This window comes from Monodon monoceros, unplaced genomic scaffold, assembly GCF_005190385.1.
Source record: "Monodon monoceros isolate NGI ecotype Baffin Bay Population unplaced genomic scaffold, NGI_Narwhal_1 Super_Scaffold_20, whole genome shotgun sequence".
Lineage (NCBI taxonomy): Eukaryota > Metazoa > Chordata > Mammalia > Artiodactyla > Monodontidae > Monodon > Monodon monoceros.
The window spans coordinates 71543261-71564749 of record NW_021703777.1 but is presented as its reverse complement, the minus strand read 5'-3'; the positions used below and the strand labels follow the sequence as shown (position 1 = coordinate 71564749).

The 21489-nt window shown below is 38.3% G+C and overlaps 1 protein-coding gene across 10 annotated transcripts in view; it reads left to right on the top strand.

Moving 5' to 3' along the window:
* LIMCH1 (LIM and calponin homology domains 1) overlaps positions 1–18691 on the top strand; it is a 336283-nt gene extending 317592 nt beyond the window's left edge. For 2 of the 10 annotated variants that reach the window (XM_029234807.1, XM_029234815.1), the window contains 7 exons: positions 1648–1775; positions 3862–3983; positions 4237–4360; positions 6620–6697; positions 8090–8198; positions 10582–10684; positions 15787–18691. In XM_029234807.1, coding sequence (XP_029090640.1) covers positions 1648–1775; positions 3862–3983; positions 4237–4360; positions 6620–6697; positions 8090–8198; positions 10582–10684; positions 15787–15812 — 690 coding nt within the window. In that variant the 3' untranslated portion in view covers positions 15813–18691. Of the gene's footprint in view, positions 1–1647; positions 1776–3861; positions 3984–4236; positions 4361–6619; positions 6707–8089; positions 8199–10581; positions 10685–15786 lie in introns of all 10 variants that reach the window. The other 8 variants (XM_029234811.1, XM_029234809.1, XM_029234806.1 and 5 more) reach the window with 7 other exon arrangements.
* The last annotated feature ends 2798 nt before the right edge of the window (positions 18692–21489 follow it).

The following is a 21489-nucleotide window of genomic DNA, read 5'->3' as shown; positions in this document are numbered from 1 at the left end:
CACAAGGCCAAGTTTTCCACCAGTTTAAATCCAGGACTAGCTGTTTCTCTAGAATCATGTCAGCTACTACGTGGCCATTGTACCCCATCATACTGTCATTGCCGTGGTGAAACCCTAGAGTCAATCCCTGAGAGCGGTAAACATATTACTGAGGCCAGCCCTGCCCCCACAGGCTGGAAACCAAAGTCTCTGCACTGGTTGGCAAGACCCTGGTTAGTGATGCCACGTGCTGGAATGTCTTTCTAACTGCCCATCATTCATTCATTTAGCAGACGTATGTTTCTCTCTGCCAGACCATACATCTCTTTGCACTGGATGTTAGCAGTAGGATGCCAACAATACACTCTCACCGGCCTCCATGAAAGTTTCTTCTGAATCACTCTTAAAATTCCACATGAATATATATATATGTGTGTCTTCAAGGTCTGGAGAGAGTCCAGAAAGGCTGGTCAACCTCCATATCCCCCAAATAAGGTCATGGAGGTAGTGGACATTGGTCATACCAACACCTGGATAGTCTATAATCTGCATTTTAGTTTTTGATGGTATAATAACAGAATAAATTCATTTTGCAATAAACATAATATCACTTGGGTATATGTCATATTAGTCATTTCTGTAGTCAATTAATATATGCTGCAATACACTAAAATTTTTAAATTATCCAATTTTAACTTAATACAAGTGAAGATTGTACAAAAGTAATTCACCAAATTTGATATTGCATGGTCACTCAGGAAGCTCAGAGTATTGCTTATCTTTGCTGTTATATACAAAGATTATCACAAAAGCCAAGTCTTTCATGTCTCTTTCATATATTGCAATGATAATTATGAAAGATTTTCTAGACTCTAAAATAAGTTTTTTATGTATCATCATCAAAGGAATTCTACACTGTCCAACAATTTTTCAATATTTACCAGCCATTTTCAAATATCAAAATTTGAAGTGTATTGTTTTTTATTTCTATTTTATATTTTTAACATCTTTATTGGAGTATAATTGCTTTACAGTGGTGTGTTCGTTTCTGCTCGTTTTTTACTTAAATTTTTTAAATTTAAATTAAAGATTAAAAATTTTTTATACAATTTTTAAACGTTACACTACATAATCTGCATTTTGAAATAACCCACGGGCACTCAAATGCCACTTGTCCTGAAATAAGCAATCCTATGACTTTGTTTTTTTCTGAAAGATGGGTTTTCTAGCCAGTTCCCTTTTATGATAACTTTTGAGAGAGATCCAGCTTACATGTTCATTTCAAATCATTGGAAATCAGTTACTATTCAGTTAATTTTTTTTTTTTTTTTTTTGCGGTACGCGGGCCTCTCACTGTTGCGGCCTCTCCCGTTGCGGAGCACAGGCTCCGGACGCACAGGCTCAGCGGCCATGGCTCACGGGCCCAGCCGCCCCATGGCACGTGGGATCTTCCCAGACCGGGGCACGAAGCCGTGTCCTCTGCATTGGCAGGCGGACTCTCAACCACTGCGCCACCAGGGAAGCCCTATTCAGTTAATTTGAACGACTGTTCTTTAAATTGTAGTCAGTGTGATTGAGAAAGTGCTTCAGATATTCCATGGCCAAACATGAGTATTGTCCAGTGTGTTTAAAAATTATATTCAAGATTATCCTTGTTTTCCCCATTAGAATAAGATGGACTTGGAAAACTGTCGAGAGGAAGAACAAAAGACAAGACAGAAGACACCATTCCAGGGGGATAACAGTGGCTCATTGCTTAAGACTAAGGAAGGTGATCCCCTGGAGGAAAAGGGCAGGTATGAGCCATTCCAGGCTGTCCATCCATATGCGCAAAGCCGGGCTGTGCCCCTTCACTCCCAGGAACGGCACCCATCACTAATGCAAATCATATTCAGCTTTGAAATTATCATTCCAATAATACATTATGCGTATATTATTGCTTGAAGACGTTCTAATGGCTCTCAAGTCAGTGTCCTTATACTATTGAATATAAATAGGTGAAACCTTCTTTTAAATGAGGGGAGACAGTATAGATCACCAAAGGAGCATGTTGTCAATTCAAAGTCCCAAACCTAAATACCACTCACCTGAAATGGTTAATGTATCTGGAGGGATAGAGTTTAAAATGGGGCTGTGGTGAGGTTATAGAGAACAGACTGGTGGTTGCCAAGGGGAAGGTGGTTGGGGGAGGGATGGGGTGGGAAGCTGGGGTTAGCAGATGTAAGCTATTATATATAGAATGGATAAACAACAAGGTCCTACTGTATAGCACAGAGAACCTATGATAAACCATAATGGAAAAGAATATTTTAAAAAAGAATGTATATGTGTGTGTGTGTGTATATATATATACATATACATATGTATATATATATATATAAAACTGAACCACTTTGCTGTAAAACAGAAATTAACACAGCATTGTGAATCAACTATACTTAAATTTAAAAGTATATTAAAACTAAAAAAAAGAAAGAAAAAAAATATTGTATCAATACTGATTCATTAACTGTAACCAAAGTACCATACTCACAGAAAACAACAGGGGAAACTGTGTACAGGGTAGATGGGAAGTCTCTGTACTATCTTTGCAATTTTTTAAAATAACTCTAAGACTCGTCCACAGAAATAAAGCTTATTTAAAAGAAGAAAAAAAAAAATGAGGCCGTGGTGTCCTACTCACTGTGGACCTGAACTTTGCCATTAGTATCCTCTGACCTGTGAGAAGCCGTGTTTACTCTGGGTGATAATATAAAGGATAGCCAACAAACCCGTTGGTCATGGGTAATCCCCCTACCCCATGGGTTCCAGTATGTTCCATGGGAGATCAGAACAGGATACCCAGAAACTCCTGGAGCATTCAGAGCTAGCTCAGACTGGAGCAGAATCTGGTTGTAGGTACGGACTGTAGTGAGTTTATTGATGCGACCCCATGCCTGAGACCTAAAAGGGACCTGCAGAAACCCAAGAGGCTAGCAGTGCTCTGCCACCAGCAAGTTCTTTATGATACAAATGTTGGCCTTTGGGGCTCCGATATATCAGATAGATGTTGGAAAGTGTGCATGCATGTGTGTGTGTGCATACACACTTGGGTACACACACAGCCTCCTCAGAGGGACCCAAAGACACAAAAGGCTATCTAAGTATCATTTTCAAAGACTGGCCAATTTGAAAGGTTGGCTGGGAGCTGAGCTCTTCTGGTGGGATTTGCACTGAGAATTCTATGCTCATCAGCTAGGAGACTCGGTGAATTGTAAGATATTAGAGCTTGGGACCCATGTCCAGAGCCTGCAGAGCCCTTGGAACAGCACATCTGTTTCCAGTTAACACTATTTAAAGAGACTTTCCAGTTTTTGAAATGAAAGCCACTAGTCAGGAATATTTGAAGGATGCTAATAAGCATTTTCCATGAATTACTGCTCGTTCTCCAGACAGGCCCTGTTGTCACCAGAAACCTTTAAAAAATCTCCTCCGTCTCTCCTTTCTTTGCGCAGAGAAGCTACTAAAGGACCAGTGAATTACCATAGGCTGCCGAAGCCCCATGTGGCCCAAATATTTTCCACAATAAGTCCTCTCTTGTGAAAACCTGGGAGATTGCATTTAGTTCTGGCACCCCCTGAAATGATTAGAATGAAGAATTTTGTGGACAAGGAGGTAGAGAGGACATCAGGAATGATGGTTTGTTAAACTGCTGGGTAATGAAACTGCATAGCATTGAACAGTATTCTAAATCCATTTTAAATCTAGTTTAACATAAAAGAATAAATATTTATTTAGCCCCATCTCTTTTCTCGTATTGTAATCGGTCCTGAGGGAGAAGATCAATAATTTTCGTTCAGTTGCTTTTATTCCTGTTCTGAGATATATTTGTTATTTTAACAGCCTAACTCAAGGAGTCTTGACTCATTCTGAGAACCCTGCATTGAAAGGAATATATCAGGACCTCCAGCTGGATACAGAAGCTGGGGCCTCACCCTGTGGGATGAACCCACAGCTAGCTCAGGGTAAGAATGGAGAAAACCAACCCCCATGTTTCAATTATTGTAAGACCCCTTCCCCACCCCATCGTCCAGACAGATATGACCTCTGCTGGCTGCAAGCTTCTCTTCCAGCTCATGCTAAACAGCACCGTCCGGAGGCTCCATGAAATCACTGTGAGACCTCAGCAGCCATTAGCACTTTAAAGAAATGTGATTACTAAGCACTAAGGCGGCAGCTTTACTGAGCACTAAGTGTATGTTCTTTACTTGGCCTCAGATCCATCCCGGAATCAGCAGGTATCAAACCCACCAATGCACATTTTAGAAGATGTGAAGCCAAAAACCCTCCCATTGGACAAAAGCATTAATCATCAAATTGAGTCTCCGAGTGAAAGGCGGAAGTGAGTAACCAAATAAGACGGGTGTGGAATTTCTTTTTTATTTTAATTGACTAAGAACGGGGGGGGGGGGGGGGGGGGGGGGAGTGAAAAAGTGTGAGATGGCTAGATGTTAGCAGCATTTTTGTGCTTTCTCTCCATTGACTGTCATTGACAAGGTAACAAATATTTATGGCAGTTTGGAACAATCTTGCTGGCAAGTAAATATTTAGTCTGAATTTGGCAACTTAAAAGAGACAAAAGTATGTTTTTAACCCACAAATCTAAACATTGGAAAGAATGTGCAGGTCTGTTGTATTAGCAATTTACTTAAGTGAGTTAAATTGTCTCAGAGCCTATGGACAAATGTTCTTTCAAGGAAAAAATGTTTCCTCTCATCATCATTCTCTCCCCTTAACTAACTACCCCAGGCTCTATTCTAATTTTGTAACAATTGTGTTTTTTATAGTAATAATAGTTCGCATCATTTTTGAAACATGTCAATATAATAGGCACTGTGTTGAAGGGTTTACATATATCTTTCTCCTCTTCTTTTCATATATTAACTCACTGAACTCTCCCAATAACATTATTGGGTTATTGTTCCCATTTTACAGATGAGGAAATTGAGGCTCAGAGGTATTAAATAACTTATCCAAAGTACTTGTCTGGATGAGTGGTAGAGGGATTCAGAGTAAACCCACAGTTCCATGATAAGATCATATTTGAGCCAGAGGTTCCTTGTAATCAGTTTTAAAAAGATAATATTCATTATACTTTAACCAATCATTCTACCTGGAGCCAGACTACCTGGATTCAAAATATTGACTCTGACACTTGCCTGCATGGAACTTTGACCAAGATACTTAATCTTTCTCTGTTCCAGTTTCTTCGTGTATAAAATGGGAATAATAGTAGTGCCTACTTCATAGGGTTTTGTGCCTGGCAAGTAATAAGTACTATACATTGTAGACAATGGTGTTGATAATGACAGTGATGGTGATGATGATAATAACTTGTTTTATAAGTTCATCCTTTTATCTTATTTTTCTTGTTACATTTTTTCTCAATACACTTTTGAACCATTTCCCCCTTTTCTCTTATGTCTATCCAATTTCATTTCTCTCTGTCTAGATGACATGGAGAATTAATAGAAGGTAAAATCACATAGAAGGAGTTGTTATTTTTATTGATCATTGTGGTGATTTTCAACCATTTTTCAAGGTGATGGTCCTTATACTTTAGGATATTCCATGAAAAGCTGATATTTTGGAGAAGACAAGCTCTGTCTGAGGAGGGAGGTTTGCGGGGGCAGGGGCTCAGGGAGTTATTCTGAAAGCAGTTACAAGACAGATGGCCTCATGCTCTGTTCATGTCTATGCTGGCATTTCTCTTTTCCTTGTTCTTTTCTGTCCCTTTCTTTACCAATGAAATTACCTTTTTTTTTTTTTTTTGCGTTACACGGGCCTCTCATTGTTGTGGCCTCTCCCGTTGGGGAGCACAGGCTCCAGACGCACAGGCTCAGTGGCCATGGCTCACGGGCCCAGCTGCTCCGCAGCATGTGGGATCCTCCCGGACTGGGGCACGAACCCGTGTCCCCTGCATCGGCAGGCGGACTCTCAACCACTGCACCACCAGGGAAGCCCCTGAAATTAACTTTTAAAATCAAGAGCCCAGAACTGACAGCTTAATCACAGGCAGGGCTCACGTGTAACCAACAGCACCCGTAAAACCATTCTGGGGGCTTCTGGCTGGGAACCATTCTGCTTTGTAGATGCCCAATCACATAGCAGTCATTAGATGTTTTGAACATCATCCCTAATCATGTAACGAACTTATGAATAGGGGTGGAAGGCACCTCACTGAAAAATACCTCGTTTAAGCGCTGCCCTTTATTTCTGGGCTCTCTTTAAGAACTTTTCCCTACACCCCTGTTCATCTCTCCCCTCCCACCCTGTCCATAATTTTTATATCTAACTTGGAGTGCAACTTTAACTAGCAAAGAGCCTGACCAAAGTAAAGAATAGAAAACTATTCTGTCTTTCTGTTCAACAATGCCAGCCTGGTTTGGATATCAGACATCCAATGTCTGTACAGTCTGCTAGATGGAAATTTTTTTGTCCTTTGTAAAAAAAAAAAAAGTGACCCCTAGGACACACTGTGGTCTTTTATTTGGTTGCCAAGGAAGTGGGGTGTTTTTTTTCCTTGTCTAAAAAGCCTTTCCTTGTGGGATTGGACTTCTCTTTACTTGACGTGATGTTTGGCTCCTTTCCCATGTTACAGGAAAAGCCCTCGCGAGAACTTCCAGGCTGGGCACTTGTCCCCCTGCTCCTCCACCCCTCCTGGCCAGTCACCAAACAGGTACAAGAGGTCAGCAAGCCTTTCTGAGGCTGCTTTGTTTTGGCTAGAGCCTGTTGAGCACAGTCGCAACCAAATTAGTGCTTGCCCGAGGATTGTGAGGGATTTGTCCATCCATGTCTCTTCCTACACACACACATAGGCGGGAGGAAAGAACACATCCCCATCTGCCTAAAGATTTTATCAGCCCACAGTCGAAAGAGCCAAGTGTGTGACGTTGGCGCGGCTATGGCCATAGGGCTTTAATTACATTGTGCAGAACTTGCAATCTAATAAGAAAATCCACCAGACAATTGCCGGGCTCCTAAGTCGGCGCCTTTCCCTCCAAGACGGCTCGGACCTTCTAGGCAGGATCCGCTGATGGCTCTTACAGGGAACCAGGCGGGCGCTGAGAAATGAAACTTCATCCTCCCTTTTACTCTACTCGAGCTCTCTAATGATTGCTTCTGGACATTAATTAGGCCCCATGATATTCTTAAAAGCTGCCTGAGCTCCCATTCCCTGGAGAGACAAATGACTGAGTACTCCAAGGTTTTCTTTGATTTAGAAATTTCATTTAACTACTGGATAAGAGGGAAATCCTAATAAATAGAGTTTGCTAAGGGCAACTCTTCCTTTTTTCTCTTGTCTTTCTGTTTCTTCTGTCCCTCTCTTTGCTTCCAAATGATATTGCATATTTTAAAATTTCTTGTGTAATTCCAAGAGATTTCTCGACAATCGGCATCATTGCAATCCGATCTTAGCTGAGGGAAAGCTGCCTTAGAGCACAGCCATCCTGTCTGAGCCAGGTGGAATGGAAACCCAATGTGAGTTCTTCATACCGGATCACAGAACTTGGTATCAGAGCAGGGATTTGATCCCACATCTGCCTGATACCTGTTAGGCTGTATCACAATTTCCTCTTTATTTTTAAACAAACAAACAAAAAATTTTAATAAGTAAAAAGAAATGCCCTAGTGGGCCAATGAACCAATTATAGAAAAATTTAACACAACATTAAAACCTTAATAAAGCTAAACTTGACTGTCTTTTAGGACGTAAGAAAACATATGATAAATACATTAAATCATCTCAAGGCATTTGATCACTGTGGTTGAATAGACTACAACGCAAACTTTTTATAACAACTAACACACACACCTACACGCACACACACACACACACAGAATTCCATGCCACAGTGGAGGCCTATTGTATTTAATCTATCAATTGTCTGCATCTTATACCTAATTCCTGCTCATTATCAGTTCAGTAATTGTTTCACTTACAGTATAAACATTTTAAAAACTCATGTTTTATTTATTTATTTATTTTTTGCGTGAGGCTCCATATTAGTGTGTTTGACCAATGATTCTAAACGGAACATTTTATTATGACATATATTTTGCAACTTAGGTCTATAAGTGGGAAGAAGCTGTGCTCTTCGTGTGGGCTTCCATTGGGTAAAGGAGCTGCAATGATCATCGAGACCCTCAATCTCTATTTTCACATCCAGTGCTTTAGGGTATGTATTCATCTCTCTTCTGCCTAAGTACAGTCTCATAATGTCTTTTGGCCTCGTTCTGTGCTGAGTGACTACCTCCTGGAAATCCTGACAGCCTTTGCTTGTGAGGGCCCCCTGACTCTAGGTTGTACAGAAGTGTGCGTGGAGTCCATCCTTCAGGATGAAACTCTCCTATCACGCATCCCTCTGGGATGTCGGGTTAGAGGAGGCAAAACAGATTTGTGCGACGTGTCTTTATAAAACCATTTTTCGTTGCTAAAGAGCATATACTTTAGCAGGAAGCTGAGAAAGCCACCCTGGAGGACGACGATGCTTCTGAATCTTTTAAGGCCAGATGGATTTATTTGGAATGTCACATCTTTGATGCTTCTCAAACTCTTGAGACTCAATTCAAAGATTTTGGGTCTTTGACTTAATGGAAGATTGTCAATTGAGTGGTTACAGCTAGTTGCTAACTTGTAGGTCTCCAAACGAGTATGTCTGCAGTCACAGACTGAATATCACTTCCTCTGAGAAGCTGACCTGCTTACCACACTAAGTCAAGTTGCCTTTGTTACAGGTCCTTATAGAACCTTTCGTGGTCCTCACCACTCTCTATTGAATTGTTTAATTGTCATCTGCTCTCTACAAGCTCCGTAAGGGCAGGCACCACGTCTGTCTGGCTCACACTATGTCCTCTGCACCCAGTGAAGATGGTGTCAATAAATATTTTCAGATGAATGAATTAATAAATAACTGAAAATGAGGAGGACTACATTCTAGTCCCAAATCTCCTGCCAACAAGCCGGTGAATGAATGCCTGTTTATTATATATTATATATATTATATATATATAATATATATATATTTTATATATTATATATATATTATATTATATTATTATACCTGATTTATTATAATATTTACAGGTCAGACTATATCAGCATTTCCTTTTTTCACCCATGGACATGTTTCAGATAATATATAATTTTGAAGCCAAACCTCTATCTCTGAAAAAGAATCATTTCTTTCTCTTTATAACCCTAACATGCTTTCTGTGTCCTTCTTGGATTTGTCCTGTTTCTCATTAGTAGCCCCCTCAGCTATAAAGTAAACTTGCATGGGTTTAAAATAACTTCCACTTTACCTATAAGCTAAGAGAAAGTGAGTGAGGTTGTCCCAAAGTTATTAATTTAATAATGTCAGTAATCACTGGAAAGCAAAACTGATGGACAAAGTGCAATATGGATACTTGATTAGACTCCATTTATCAATATTCTTATTGTAAAATTGACATAGGTAATGTATATCCTAAATTGTCTGGGAATTTTTTTTTTTTTTTTGGCCACGCTGTGTGTCATGTGGGATCTTAGTTCCCCGACCAGGGATTGAACCCCTGCCCCCTGCATTGGAAGCATGGAGTCTTAACCACTGGACTGCCAGGGAAGTCCCTGGAGGCTTCATACTTTTAAAAAATTCATACTGATACCAAGATAATATGTTCCAACACCACAGTTTATTCTCAGAAACTTTACCAGAACTCAGAATAATCAAGGTGGCAACGAGTCTTTGCAGATTCTCAGCAGATAAGGGACTTGTCTTCTTAGCTGTCAAGGCCTTTATTCTCTCTAGTCACTCACTTCCTGGAGCTGACCTGATGCTTTAAGGTACATCACTGCTTAAATTTATCCCCTACCCTTCTGTGTAGATGCAGCTTGTAACATAATTTGGATGAAGCCTCCCTCTACCTGAGATGACCTTAGAGCATCAGCCTGGGGCTGGCCCTTGTTTCCTGGGCTGGGTCAAGATCCCCCTGCAGTAGGCTGGCATGTTCTCTGATTCAGCCAGTACAGTATACCCTACAGTCTCTTTCTGCTCTCAGGCTGACTTGGTATCACTGCCTTTAACGTGGAAACATAAAGTGGAATAGCTATTTCCCAGTCATTCTGGTCAGGTAGAACTTACCAACAATGCTAAAAAGCATTTGAAGATTATTCAGAGACAAGTTTCAATATATATTGATCATTCCTTGGCCATGTGTTTATTTAAAACCACTAGGATTTAACCTGTTTAAAACGGTTCTTCCATCTTGATTGAGAATCGGTGTGCATAGGCTTTGGGATCAACCTGATACCACTTACCAACTTCACAACCTTGGACGAGTCAGCTAACCTCTCTGAACTGGTGTCCTTCTCTGAAAAATGCCAGGAGTTAGGATAAAATGCTAAAAGTATATTGTTGCTGGAAGTCAAGTCGTGGTGCAGCATCTAATACATAGTAGATATGCAACAAATGTGGAGGTTGGAGAAGTGATTACTCTACTATTCATGTGAACAATAACTAAACATTATAAGGAAACAATTCCTTACGCACCGTATAACCTTCTGTTCTTTCTACCCAATAGTGTGGAATTTGTAAAGGACAGCTTGGAGATGCAGTGAGTGGGACGGATGTTAGGATTCGAAATGGTCTTCTAAACTGTAATGAGTGCTACATGCGATCCAGAAGTAAGTCCTGAGGGGAAATACCTTGAGATGAATGAGTGCAACCATATATGCCTTTCATAGACCTAGCTTAGGAATTCAGCTACTCTCCATCAGTTGATACTCCTACACTGAAGGAAAGATACATTAACATCCAGGTAAAAGAAATGATAATGAAATAATCCTGCATTTACCACTTGTTTCTTACTGGAAGTTACTGCTATAACATGGACTAATTCTTTTTATCCAGAAGTGCATTAATACACCAGCAGGCAAAAATGTAAACCGAGTTTGAGACGTTGCCTGAGCTCACCATAGAGATTTCAGTGAGATGCAGGGATGCTATAAAGTCTGAAACTATTTATTTGTTGAGGCATCTCTTTAGAAGACCAGTAGCATTTGGAGGGTGTTTCACATATGAAGAATAGCTCTCCACTGCTCATCAAATCAATGCCTCGCATCTCATGTCTGGGTCTCCTGCCACAGAAAGTTAATGTTATTTTGGGGGGACCAGCAGGGGGTGCTGTTGCCCAGCTGCTGTTTATAAAATCTGAAACTAGCCAGTGGCTAGCCTCTGAATCCTTCCTCACTCTCCATCCTAAGTATAGTCCTTCTGGTGCATGACCTAGACAGCAGGTGATTCTTCTATGCAAATTTGTCAGTCAAAAACTCTTTTTTAAAAAAAAATATGAGCGAAGATCTGGTGTTTGAAATTCAAGAATTTTTTATTATTTCTCAAAGTAAGTGAAGTGGCATTTTTACAGTCTTTTCATGTGGGTTTCTAAATCTGCAAGACTGAAGATTTTAAGAGTGAAAATTGAAATTAAGTTGTTTTATTGCTATAGATTTTGTAAATTCAGAGAAATATATGCCTATTTTAACAAAATGATGGGAAATAAAAATTAAACCCAGGTGGTTTTGATCTATGATAAACATTTGACTTGAGGTCAAAACGGTTCCAACTTAGAGCTGCTGCCATCAACCTGGACTATTTTATATGTATTTTATATGTATATACAAAATATTGATATTAATTTTTATACTATGTATTATACATATAAAATATGGGATAATAGTATACCATATATATACCATAAATATATATACAGGTATATACAAATATATATATACATGTATAATATATAATAATTATATTGTACTTAAACTATATTTGTATTTGTTTGTTTTGTTTTTTTGTTTGGGTTTTTTTCTTCTTTATCCCTCCCGCCCTCCCTATCGCACCCCTCTAGATGGTCACAAAGCACCGAGCTGATCTCCCTGTGCTATGTGGCTTTGCACTAGCTATCTATTTTATTTAGTTATTTATTTTTTTTTTAATTTATTGGAGTATAGTTGATTTACAATGTTGTGTTAGTTTCAGGTGTACAGCAAAGTGAATCAGTTATAGATATAGATGTACCCAACATTTCTGGCAAATTAAAAAAAATGATAATGTTAGGAGAAATTGGGAGCTTCCTCTTTTTCTTTTTTTTTTTTTTTACTTTTGAAGAAGAATATTCTTTGATTTTCTCTTCTTGTGCCAATGCTCTTCTCTTTATTTAATTTTTGAATTTTATTTTATTTATTTTTTTATACAGAACGTTCTTATTAGTCATTAAAAAGGAAAACTAAACCCTTTTGTCTCAGGATTCAAAGTGATTTTTTTCCTATCATCTAACATAAATTGGAGTTTTCCCTGCAACCTCAATGACCTGCTGAATGTGAGTCATGGAACCAGAAGAGGGCGCTGTTAGGTTGATGGCCTCTTGAACCAGATTTGAAAAGTGCTGTAAATCTGAATTTCTTTCATAATTTGAAGTGCTTGAAGAATGCCAGCAGAGAACAAACCTGAACTCACCTCTGGATAACAGTGACCTGCTTTCATCCAGATTTACATTTTAATTGAGAAGCTGGGTGTTTCGTTGTCATTTCTTTGGAAGTTAGCTTTTCAGATCTAGGCCAGCAATTTTTCTGTTGTGTATACAAATATAAAGGCCACTAACTGCTTTTGATTCCAAATCTAAAGACAAGAACCATAGAGTTCCTGTAATTGTCCTGTAAGATGAAAAATAAGGTGATTGGAGGTAGATTAAAGATATGATTTTTTCTTTAATGTTTTTGATGCGATACTTTACTAGGATGTTTTTTAGAATACTAAGGTACTAAGAAGAAAGCGAAAAGGCTCATTATCTCTCTGTCTAGATAACCAATATCAATATTCAAAAGAATAAATAAATAGAAGTTATAAGTAGTAAAAGGTTAGAAAAATTAGATTGTTTAGAAAGATACCAAATTAAAAGTGAACCTCTTCAGCCTTAACCACGTAATCACTTTCTAATAAGTTTTTGGGGAGAGGGGCAGAATGTATGTTTGTATACACGCACATGCATACACGCACACACACACACACAGATGCATATGTGTGTGACACATCTACCTGTATTGGTTCTTATTTCACAAAGGTAATGACATAGCCACAGTGGTACTTAGTTTTTGTTGCTGTTGTTTTTCACCTAATGATATATCTTGGGAATTTTTCCATATAGCATTTTCTTTCTCCTCATTCTTTTTAATGGCTCTTTAATAGCTGCATACAATTCCATTGTGTGGACTTAACCATAATTTAAAACTAATGCTCTATGAATGAGTGCTCCAGTTATTTCTAGTTTTTTAATATTATTTTTTAAATGCTCCAGTGAACATCCTTGTATGTATGTCTTGATGAACATTTGAAAGCATTTTCACCGGGTAGATTCTGAGCAGTGGTACTGCTGAATAAAAAGGCATGTGCTTTTTAAATTTTCAGGCAACTTGCCTAATTATCTTCCAGAAAAGTGTGTGCTCCCTGCAAAGTATATAAGAGAGCCTCTTTCTCTCTCCATGCCTATGTCAGCTCTGGATATCATCAAACTTTTAAAATTTCCACTCTGCTAAGTGGGGAGGAAAAAAAAAAAAAGAAAAAAAACCTCTTTGCTTTGATCTGTAGTCTTTAACTATAAATTAGTTTAAACATCTTTTCATATGTTTGTTCACCATTTATATTTCTTTTTCTATTGACATTTATATTTCTTTATCTTTTGCCCATTGTTCTATTGGCAGTTGATTTTTACGAGTTCTTTGTAAATTAAGGAAAATTTCCCTTTATTTTATATTTGCTGCTTTGGGCAGTTATCATTGGTCTTTCTACTTTGTGATTTTTTTTTCATAGAAAAGATTTTCATTTTAAATAGTTAAACATATCTCTTTTTCTCCTTTTTGGATTCTGGGTTTTGTGTCCTCCTTAGAAAAACTCTCACTATTCCAAGGGTATAAATAAATTTAGCTGAGATTTCTCCTAGAATTATTTTCTGGGTTTTTTTGGCATGTAAACATGTGATAATCAGAAATGTATTTGGGGACAAGAAACAAGATAAATACTAGCTTTATTTTTTTTTCCAATTAGCCAATTGTATGTCTATAACTTAATGAATAATCCCATTTTTTCTTGTTAATTTGAAATACCAGCTTTCTCTTAAACTAAGTTCCCATATATATTTGAGTCTTCTTCTGGATATTTTATTATGTTTTATTAACCTATTTATTCTCTAGTATCAGTTTTAATTATCATAGCTTCATATTATGTTTCAATATTGAAGCAGAGAATGGCTACCTTCTCTCCAATTATTTTTTCCGAGTTTTCCTAACTCTCATGTTTATTTTTCCAGATAAATGTTAATATCATTTTAGGCTAAACTTTAATTAAGTCAACACATGACAGGGAGAATGACCAGTACATCTGAGAATACTGCTCATTTTTCTTGGTGTCATAAGGAAAAACTATATCTTCAGAGTGAATAGATGGAAAGGCTAATAATTGGCTAGAGAAATACACTTGAATTGGTTGAATATACCCCAAATGCATAAAAGAGTCAGAATGGGAAAAATGGCTAAAATTGTTTTTTCTTTTTTTTTTTCTTTTGATCTAAGTTGAGAAGAGGGGAGATGGATAGATGTGAGGGGTGGTTTACATCATAAGCATTCTAAGTGAAACAAAATAATTTCATTGTGTAGAATAATAAAACCTGAATATATAAGCCTATTTTCTTTAAGTAAGTAGCCACGTTTAAATGAAATTTTTCTCTTGGAGGGGAAAAAGAGCATAGCAGCATATTAAAATGCAATTCCTAAAAGCAACGTAAACCGTTTTTAAGTTCATATGTAAATGGGAATAGAAGTGCAAAACTAATTACCTGTCATGGATCAAGCCATCACATGTTTAACTGGTGCCATTTGTGCTTGGGTGTTAGATGACCACGTCTTTGTGTCTGTTCCATCATTCACTCTTGTGAGATGCATTTAACGCAAAATCCCTGGGGTCTTTTCCAATGTTGCGATTGCCTCATCACAACTCTAGTGCCTAAAATGAAGGAGAAACTTTGTGAAGGTTTCAGCAGGAAATATGGGACCCAAACCATCCTTCCTAGATAGGTTTGCCAGATAAAATACAAGATGCCCAGTTAAATGTTTTTGAATTTCAGATAACAGTGAATTTTTTTTTAGTGTGTGTGTCCCAAACATCACCTGCTCAGGATGTAACACAAGTATATCCCAAATATCCCATGGGATATATGCTAAAAAATGTATCTGTTGTTTATCTAAAATTCAAATTTTATTGGGTGTTCTGTATTTTATTTGCTGAATCTAACAATCCTTATATCTAGATCATATGTCAAATTCCTCCTCTTGCAATGTATTTATTCTTAGAGAAACCACAACCTAGAGAAACTGAAAGAAGAGAGATTATTTTCTTGCTTATTTGCCCCAGAAGACAAGGTAGAAAACTTGGTGGAGATCATTTGGTTTAGGGTGAAATCCAGAGGACTTCAACCAAACTTGACAGGGCATATGAATCACCTTGTTCAGTTCTGGGACGGGGCTCGAAAGTCTGCATTTCTAACAAGCTCCAGGTGATGCCAATATGGCTGGTCCCCGGACCACACTTTGAGTAGCATAGTGGGACGAGTTTCCCCTCCCTAGAGGGAAGAGACTTCGGCAAAGGGCATTGCTAATTTTGGAAATGTTTAAACATCTGAAGCCAGAATGGTTGACTACTTTAACCAAATGTTGCTCTGTGTTCTTTGTCCCAGGCGCTGGCCAACCCACAACATTGTGACGTGGTTTTCGAGCTTCCAGATCACTCACCATTTCCTTACTGAGGGTGTCCCCTGGCAATCGTTTAACAAAACCCTCAGTGCAGGGGCTCCTCAGCATTCATCTAATTTCTGAAAGGCTATTCTAAAAGATGGTATCTGTTCTTTTGTAGCACAGTGTTTGTGTTTTTCCTGCTTTCCTTTTTTTTTTTTTTTTTTTGGCATTTGCACAGTATATACAAAAGAATATTGAATTGTAACGATCCTGAATAGTTCCCAAAAAAGGTCTTAGCATGGTCAAACAGGCTTACAGTTTAGAATGTGTTATTCTTTTCTTTGGGAGTTAATGAGATAAATGATGCAATAAACCTGGGGTTTTTTTTAGCATTTCTAGGAATTAAAAACTTTATGTTTACAGAATTGAGCTGCAGAAAATGCAGGACATGCCAATTTGAGACATGTGGTCTTCTGAGACAGGAGCATACAATTAATGCATTTCAGAAACTAAAAATCACACCATCTAGCTCTGAGCTATAACTTGTTTTTAATGCAAAGATGCTAGTCTGATAATATATACTGTAATCCTGAAACATTTGTGTTACTTACTTTTTGAGGTGGAAGTCATACCAATAAATTATTGCACCGTTAGTGTTAGATTCTGTGTCCTTTGGAAGTTATGCCATTGCTGTAGGCTGACCCATCAAATAGAGAGAACCCTTGCTATACGGGCTAGGCTTACACTCTGGGACATTGCCCAAGGGTAGGAAGAAACCAGAGGGACATAATTCAGTCATCATTTCCAAAGTTATTACCAAAATCTGTGAGGAAGTTTAATCTTCCAAAGAGTGGTGGGTCAATGATAGCCAGGAGGGCTTTGTTGCTTGCTTCTCTTTAGGCTCTAGATTCAATAAGAGGCTCAGTGTGGGACATATGGAAGCTCTCATTGAGATCAGCCCATCATTAGGTGTGACCACCGCTCACCCTTGCCTGCAAGTTCTCCTTGGGGGTCTGAAGCCCAGGTGGCTAAAGTAAAGCATTAAGTCCATCTTAATAGAATCTGAATGACATATGATGTGAGAAGCCACTAGCATGTGATCAACAAGAACCTACTGTTCACATCGTGCCCTGTCCACCCTCCTGGATACCTACCTGCTCTCCTCACGCCCTACATCACCAACTCTCTTTACTACCAATACTGGACCTTGCTCATGGAGAAGTTTAGCGAGAAACTCTTGCGGAGAGCTGGTTTATTTTTTGCCCTGTGTGATGAATTTCATCTGGCCAAGAAAGGAATCAAGTTACTAAAAAGCATCACATTTTAGATCTCCAGGCTGTTTTCTTTAAGACTGGGGAAAGGGGGACTATTTATTCTGCCTTAAAATGATGGCAAATAAGTGATGACAGATGACATTTTGTGAATGTAGACTCTGGATATACTCCTAATAGGTTAATGTAGTCATAAAAGGAAATCAAGTAGATGTTTTTCTGTTATGTAAGCAATAATTTTTTTTCTGTGTCTTATTGAATATGACTAGCAATTATTTATTTACATGCTAGACGGTTCTCTGCATGCGGGTTCCATGTAAGTACAGAAATTTCCTCAGCCACTGGAGGTATTTTGACCATTTTGTCATTTGGATGAGCTGTTGTTAGATTGAAATTTACACATCATTTCATTTAAAATTGTGCCTTAGAAAATGCAAAGCTGTTGCACATAGTCAGTGATGAATTAAGGATGCAGTACATTGAAGACAGATGAAGTCCCCTCCAAGTTCTCAAGACTTCTCATGGAGGTGTTCGCTGTTTTACAGGAGGAAAAAAATCTTAAAAAAGAAAAAGAAAAAGAGAAAAACTAAAAAAAAGAACGTTTTGAAAATGTACAGATTAAGTCCCGTATTTTGATTAACCACCTGCATGTTTTATTAAATATTTTGATAATGTGTATGTTTACACTTTGCATGATACTAGCAGAGTACTTTACCACCAGTAATGCACAAACATGTACAATACAATTCTTCATAACCGATTTTTCTAGAATACTTTTTACATGTGGAACTCCATCTGTTCTGTAAGGATTCTATGAATATTGCACATTCTCTTCTGGTTTCACAAACTCATTTATACATATTTCTTAGTGAGACTCATTGTACATTGTATTGAAGCTAGAATCAAGAAAAATAAAGCCCCATCTCCAACTGCAAAATGTGCTTTTCCATAATGAACAATAGTCACCAGCACAGAATAATCTCCAACATTTTCTAAATTCTAATTGCCAACTGTTTCTATTTATATTTGATTTATATTTCATTTGGAGTCTGTTACATGGCAGCTCGGGCAGACTAGATCTTGTTTTTTCCAATGCAGCATAATGAGTATGATCTATTTCTTTTCAAATAATCTTTGAGATCCCAGGAAAAAAAAAAAAAAAGTGCTCTGCTCTGTTGAGCTACAATGTAAATGTGTTTGTTTAAAAAACAGATGAGGCAAGTGAGTGATTTATTGTTCCTGAGGAAGTATATCTTTTTTTTTCTTATACTTCAAAAGCTTGTCCCTTCTCTTTCTTAAGGAAAAAAATGGGTAACTCTTTGTTTTTCACTTGCAAACTTTCATGACATGTGTTCATTCTTTCCGTGTAGTGTTACTAATGCAATACATATTATAGTTATCTATACACAGTGTAAGACTTAACAGGCTGAAATGATCCACCTCATATGTGAGTCCGTCCAAAAGATGTTACTGTTCTGGGTGGGCCAATGTTCTATATCAGTTACACTAACCTTCATTTAAAATATTTATTCTAAAATGCCTCTGAGAAATAGTAAAAAATAAACATAAAAGAGTTGTCTAAAATGCAACAGCTTTTATAGTAAATGTACATTTATAAATAAAATACTCAAATCAACTTTGTATTTCATTGATTTTTTTTTTTGAGGGGTGGGGGGGCCAGTTTTCTTACTTGGGGAAGAGAGAATCAGGCTGTCTCTCTCTTGCAGCTTTTGGTCCAGAGTTACAGGGTCAGTTGATGGCAGTGATGCGTATTTGCATCCTGAGGTCAGCTATTTAAGGCAAATCAAACTTACCAGCTGACTGTAGGAGTCACCAAGGAATTGCCTGCCACTGAAGGATTCAAACTCCTTGAGATGAGAATCACAATAACCAGGAGAGACCATGCAAATACCAGAGGAAATTGTCTAAAACAACCAAATGATGGTTTACTTCCAGTACTGGCTAGAGAAAACCACGTCAAACCCTTTAAAGCCGCTCTATTCTGCCGCTTTTTCCAGTGCTGACCCAATGCTCCCTCTCACTGTATACATACAGTCTGTTCACTGAGGACCTTTCTCTCCATTGTTGAGTCTGGGAATATCCTTTGAAAAGGTGGCATCCTGCTGATACTGTATCAGCAAAATACACAAGTATCTTGCCTGGCACTGTGTCTCAAATTTGTAGGTCGTCGCAATAGCAATCAAATGCCTTGAAAGTTTCCATCATTTTAAGACACAATATTCTAATTGCTACTGCAAGTTGTATCCTGCTGCTTCTTTTGCAAAGTTTGGTATGCAGTTAGTAGTTGCTGCTGTTTCCATATAAAAGTGAATTCTTTGCCTTTTGTAAGAGAATTTTAGCAACTATTGGAGTAGTTTAATATATCCATTGTTATTTAAGTGAAAGTTTATTCAACTACAATGCATTTCAAAACAAAGAAAAGATTGTTATTCTAACATGTGATCTATGAAGAATGTCTTTATTAAAAGAAGAACATTTTACCTGGGATAATGTTGAACTAGCTTTTCTTCCATTGACTTTCTTCGAGACCTAAGGACTCCTTTTTAAGGTCTGAATTTGGACCACAAAGGATCTCTCCCCATCCTTTGGCATTATCTAAGTCAGGGGTTACAAACTCAAAGGACTGGAGGGACCAGCTAGGTATTGTAAATGAGAACCAGAAGAGGACAGTATTAAGAGAGTGGTATAGACTATGGCAAACTGAAAAAAGAACAGTTTTGTCTAACAAATGAACATATCTACGAAACAGAAACAGATTCACAGACGTAGAGAACAGACATGTGGTTGCCAAGGGGGAGGAGGGGTGGGAGAGAGAAGGATTGGGAGTTCGGGATTAGCAGATGCAAACTAGTATATATAGGATGGATAAACAACAAGGTCCTACTGGATAGCACAGGGAACTATATTCAGTATCCTGTGATAAACCGTAATGGAAAAGAAGATATATGTATAACTGAGTCAATTTGCTGTACAGCAGAAATTAACACAATACTGTAAATCAACTATACTTCAATAAAATTTTAAATAATAATAATAAACATTGGCACTGGTGCACAGCAAAAAAAAAAAAGCAGTCCTGTCTAAAGAAGGAGGCAGCTACCCAGCTCTAACCAATTGTTTTCATACGAAATCCCCAGATTTTTAAATATTGACAGTTCAAAGCATTTTCCAGCACAGTGCCAACCAAAATTGTGAGGCTCCACAAAATATACCCACAAGTCCAATTTTGTTCTCAGGCCACAACCTGTAACTAAATCTCTTTTCTATCAGCTGCTACGAACTTTCTGTGAGTCCTTCCATTTGACAAATACGTCGAGATTTGGCGTCCAAATTTTTGCTTTTGGAGTGTCTTGGGTCATTCAGAGAAAGAAGCTGATAAAGCCATTGATCAGCAGGTGGTATCGCTACAGTTCATGACACTTTTCAGCATTGTTTGTGTATTGTCATCAAAAATTGCTCTTTCACAAGCACCCATGTTCAGCATTTTGCAGAACCATGCCCTTCCCCTTCCTTCTTTGTTCTGAATGACTCAAAAGGACAGAAAAGTGTGTAAATATACAAGGCAGAATCTTTTCTGAACTTGTTTAGCACCATTTTATCAACTGTACTTTTGCAAGCATTGTTTTATTTGTCAAAAAGCATTTCTGGCACATGAGAAGATAAATGTATGCCTCCGCATTTTATAGATGACGAATAGAGGTATACGAGGAATAAGTGACTTATTCTGAATGAGTGTAAGATTTTACATAACTGTGTATTTCAACTGGCTCCAGTCAGGAGGGATTAGGTGAAGCTCATATTCAACTGTGCCTGGTCCTCATGTCTGGGACCCCACATGAGACCAACTAGAAGGACCCCTGAGCATAGCTGGACTTCGCAGGATTTAATCCACACCCAAACGGAGACTAGAACACTCTTTTTATAGTAAACGTACAAAATACTCCAATAGACTTATTATCCCATTTTTACCCCTTTGGCGTGACCTTGGACACTTTGGTGTTTGCTGGAGAGGAGGCCGATGAGTGTCTCCACACCATCCACACCTCTGGGCAGAGCCGCAGGGACCTCCCTCCCGACACACACCACCTGCAAAGCCTCCCGCGCCCGACCCCAAGTCCGGTCTCCAGAACTGGGGAATACCAGTTCTGCCTGATAGATAACCCAACTTTTGTGTTGCTAAACTGGTCCTCCACTTTCTCAAACTCAACAGCCAAGGCCTGAACAAAGGAGAGGTCCCTCTCTAACCACTCTGTTGGGGAGAAGACACTGAGGGTCCAGCTCATTGATTCCTATAGTACAGTAGCATTTCACCACAAACGAATTCATTCATACAGGAATCAAGGCGTTTCACTTTTTCAGCAGGAATAATGACATTGTCCATGAAAGCCTGTTTTCTTCATGGTCCACCAAGGA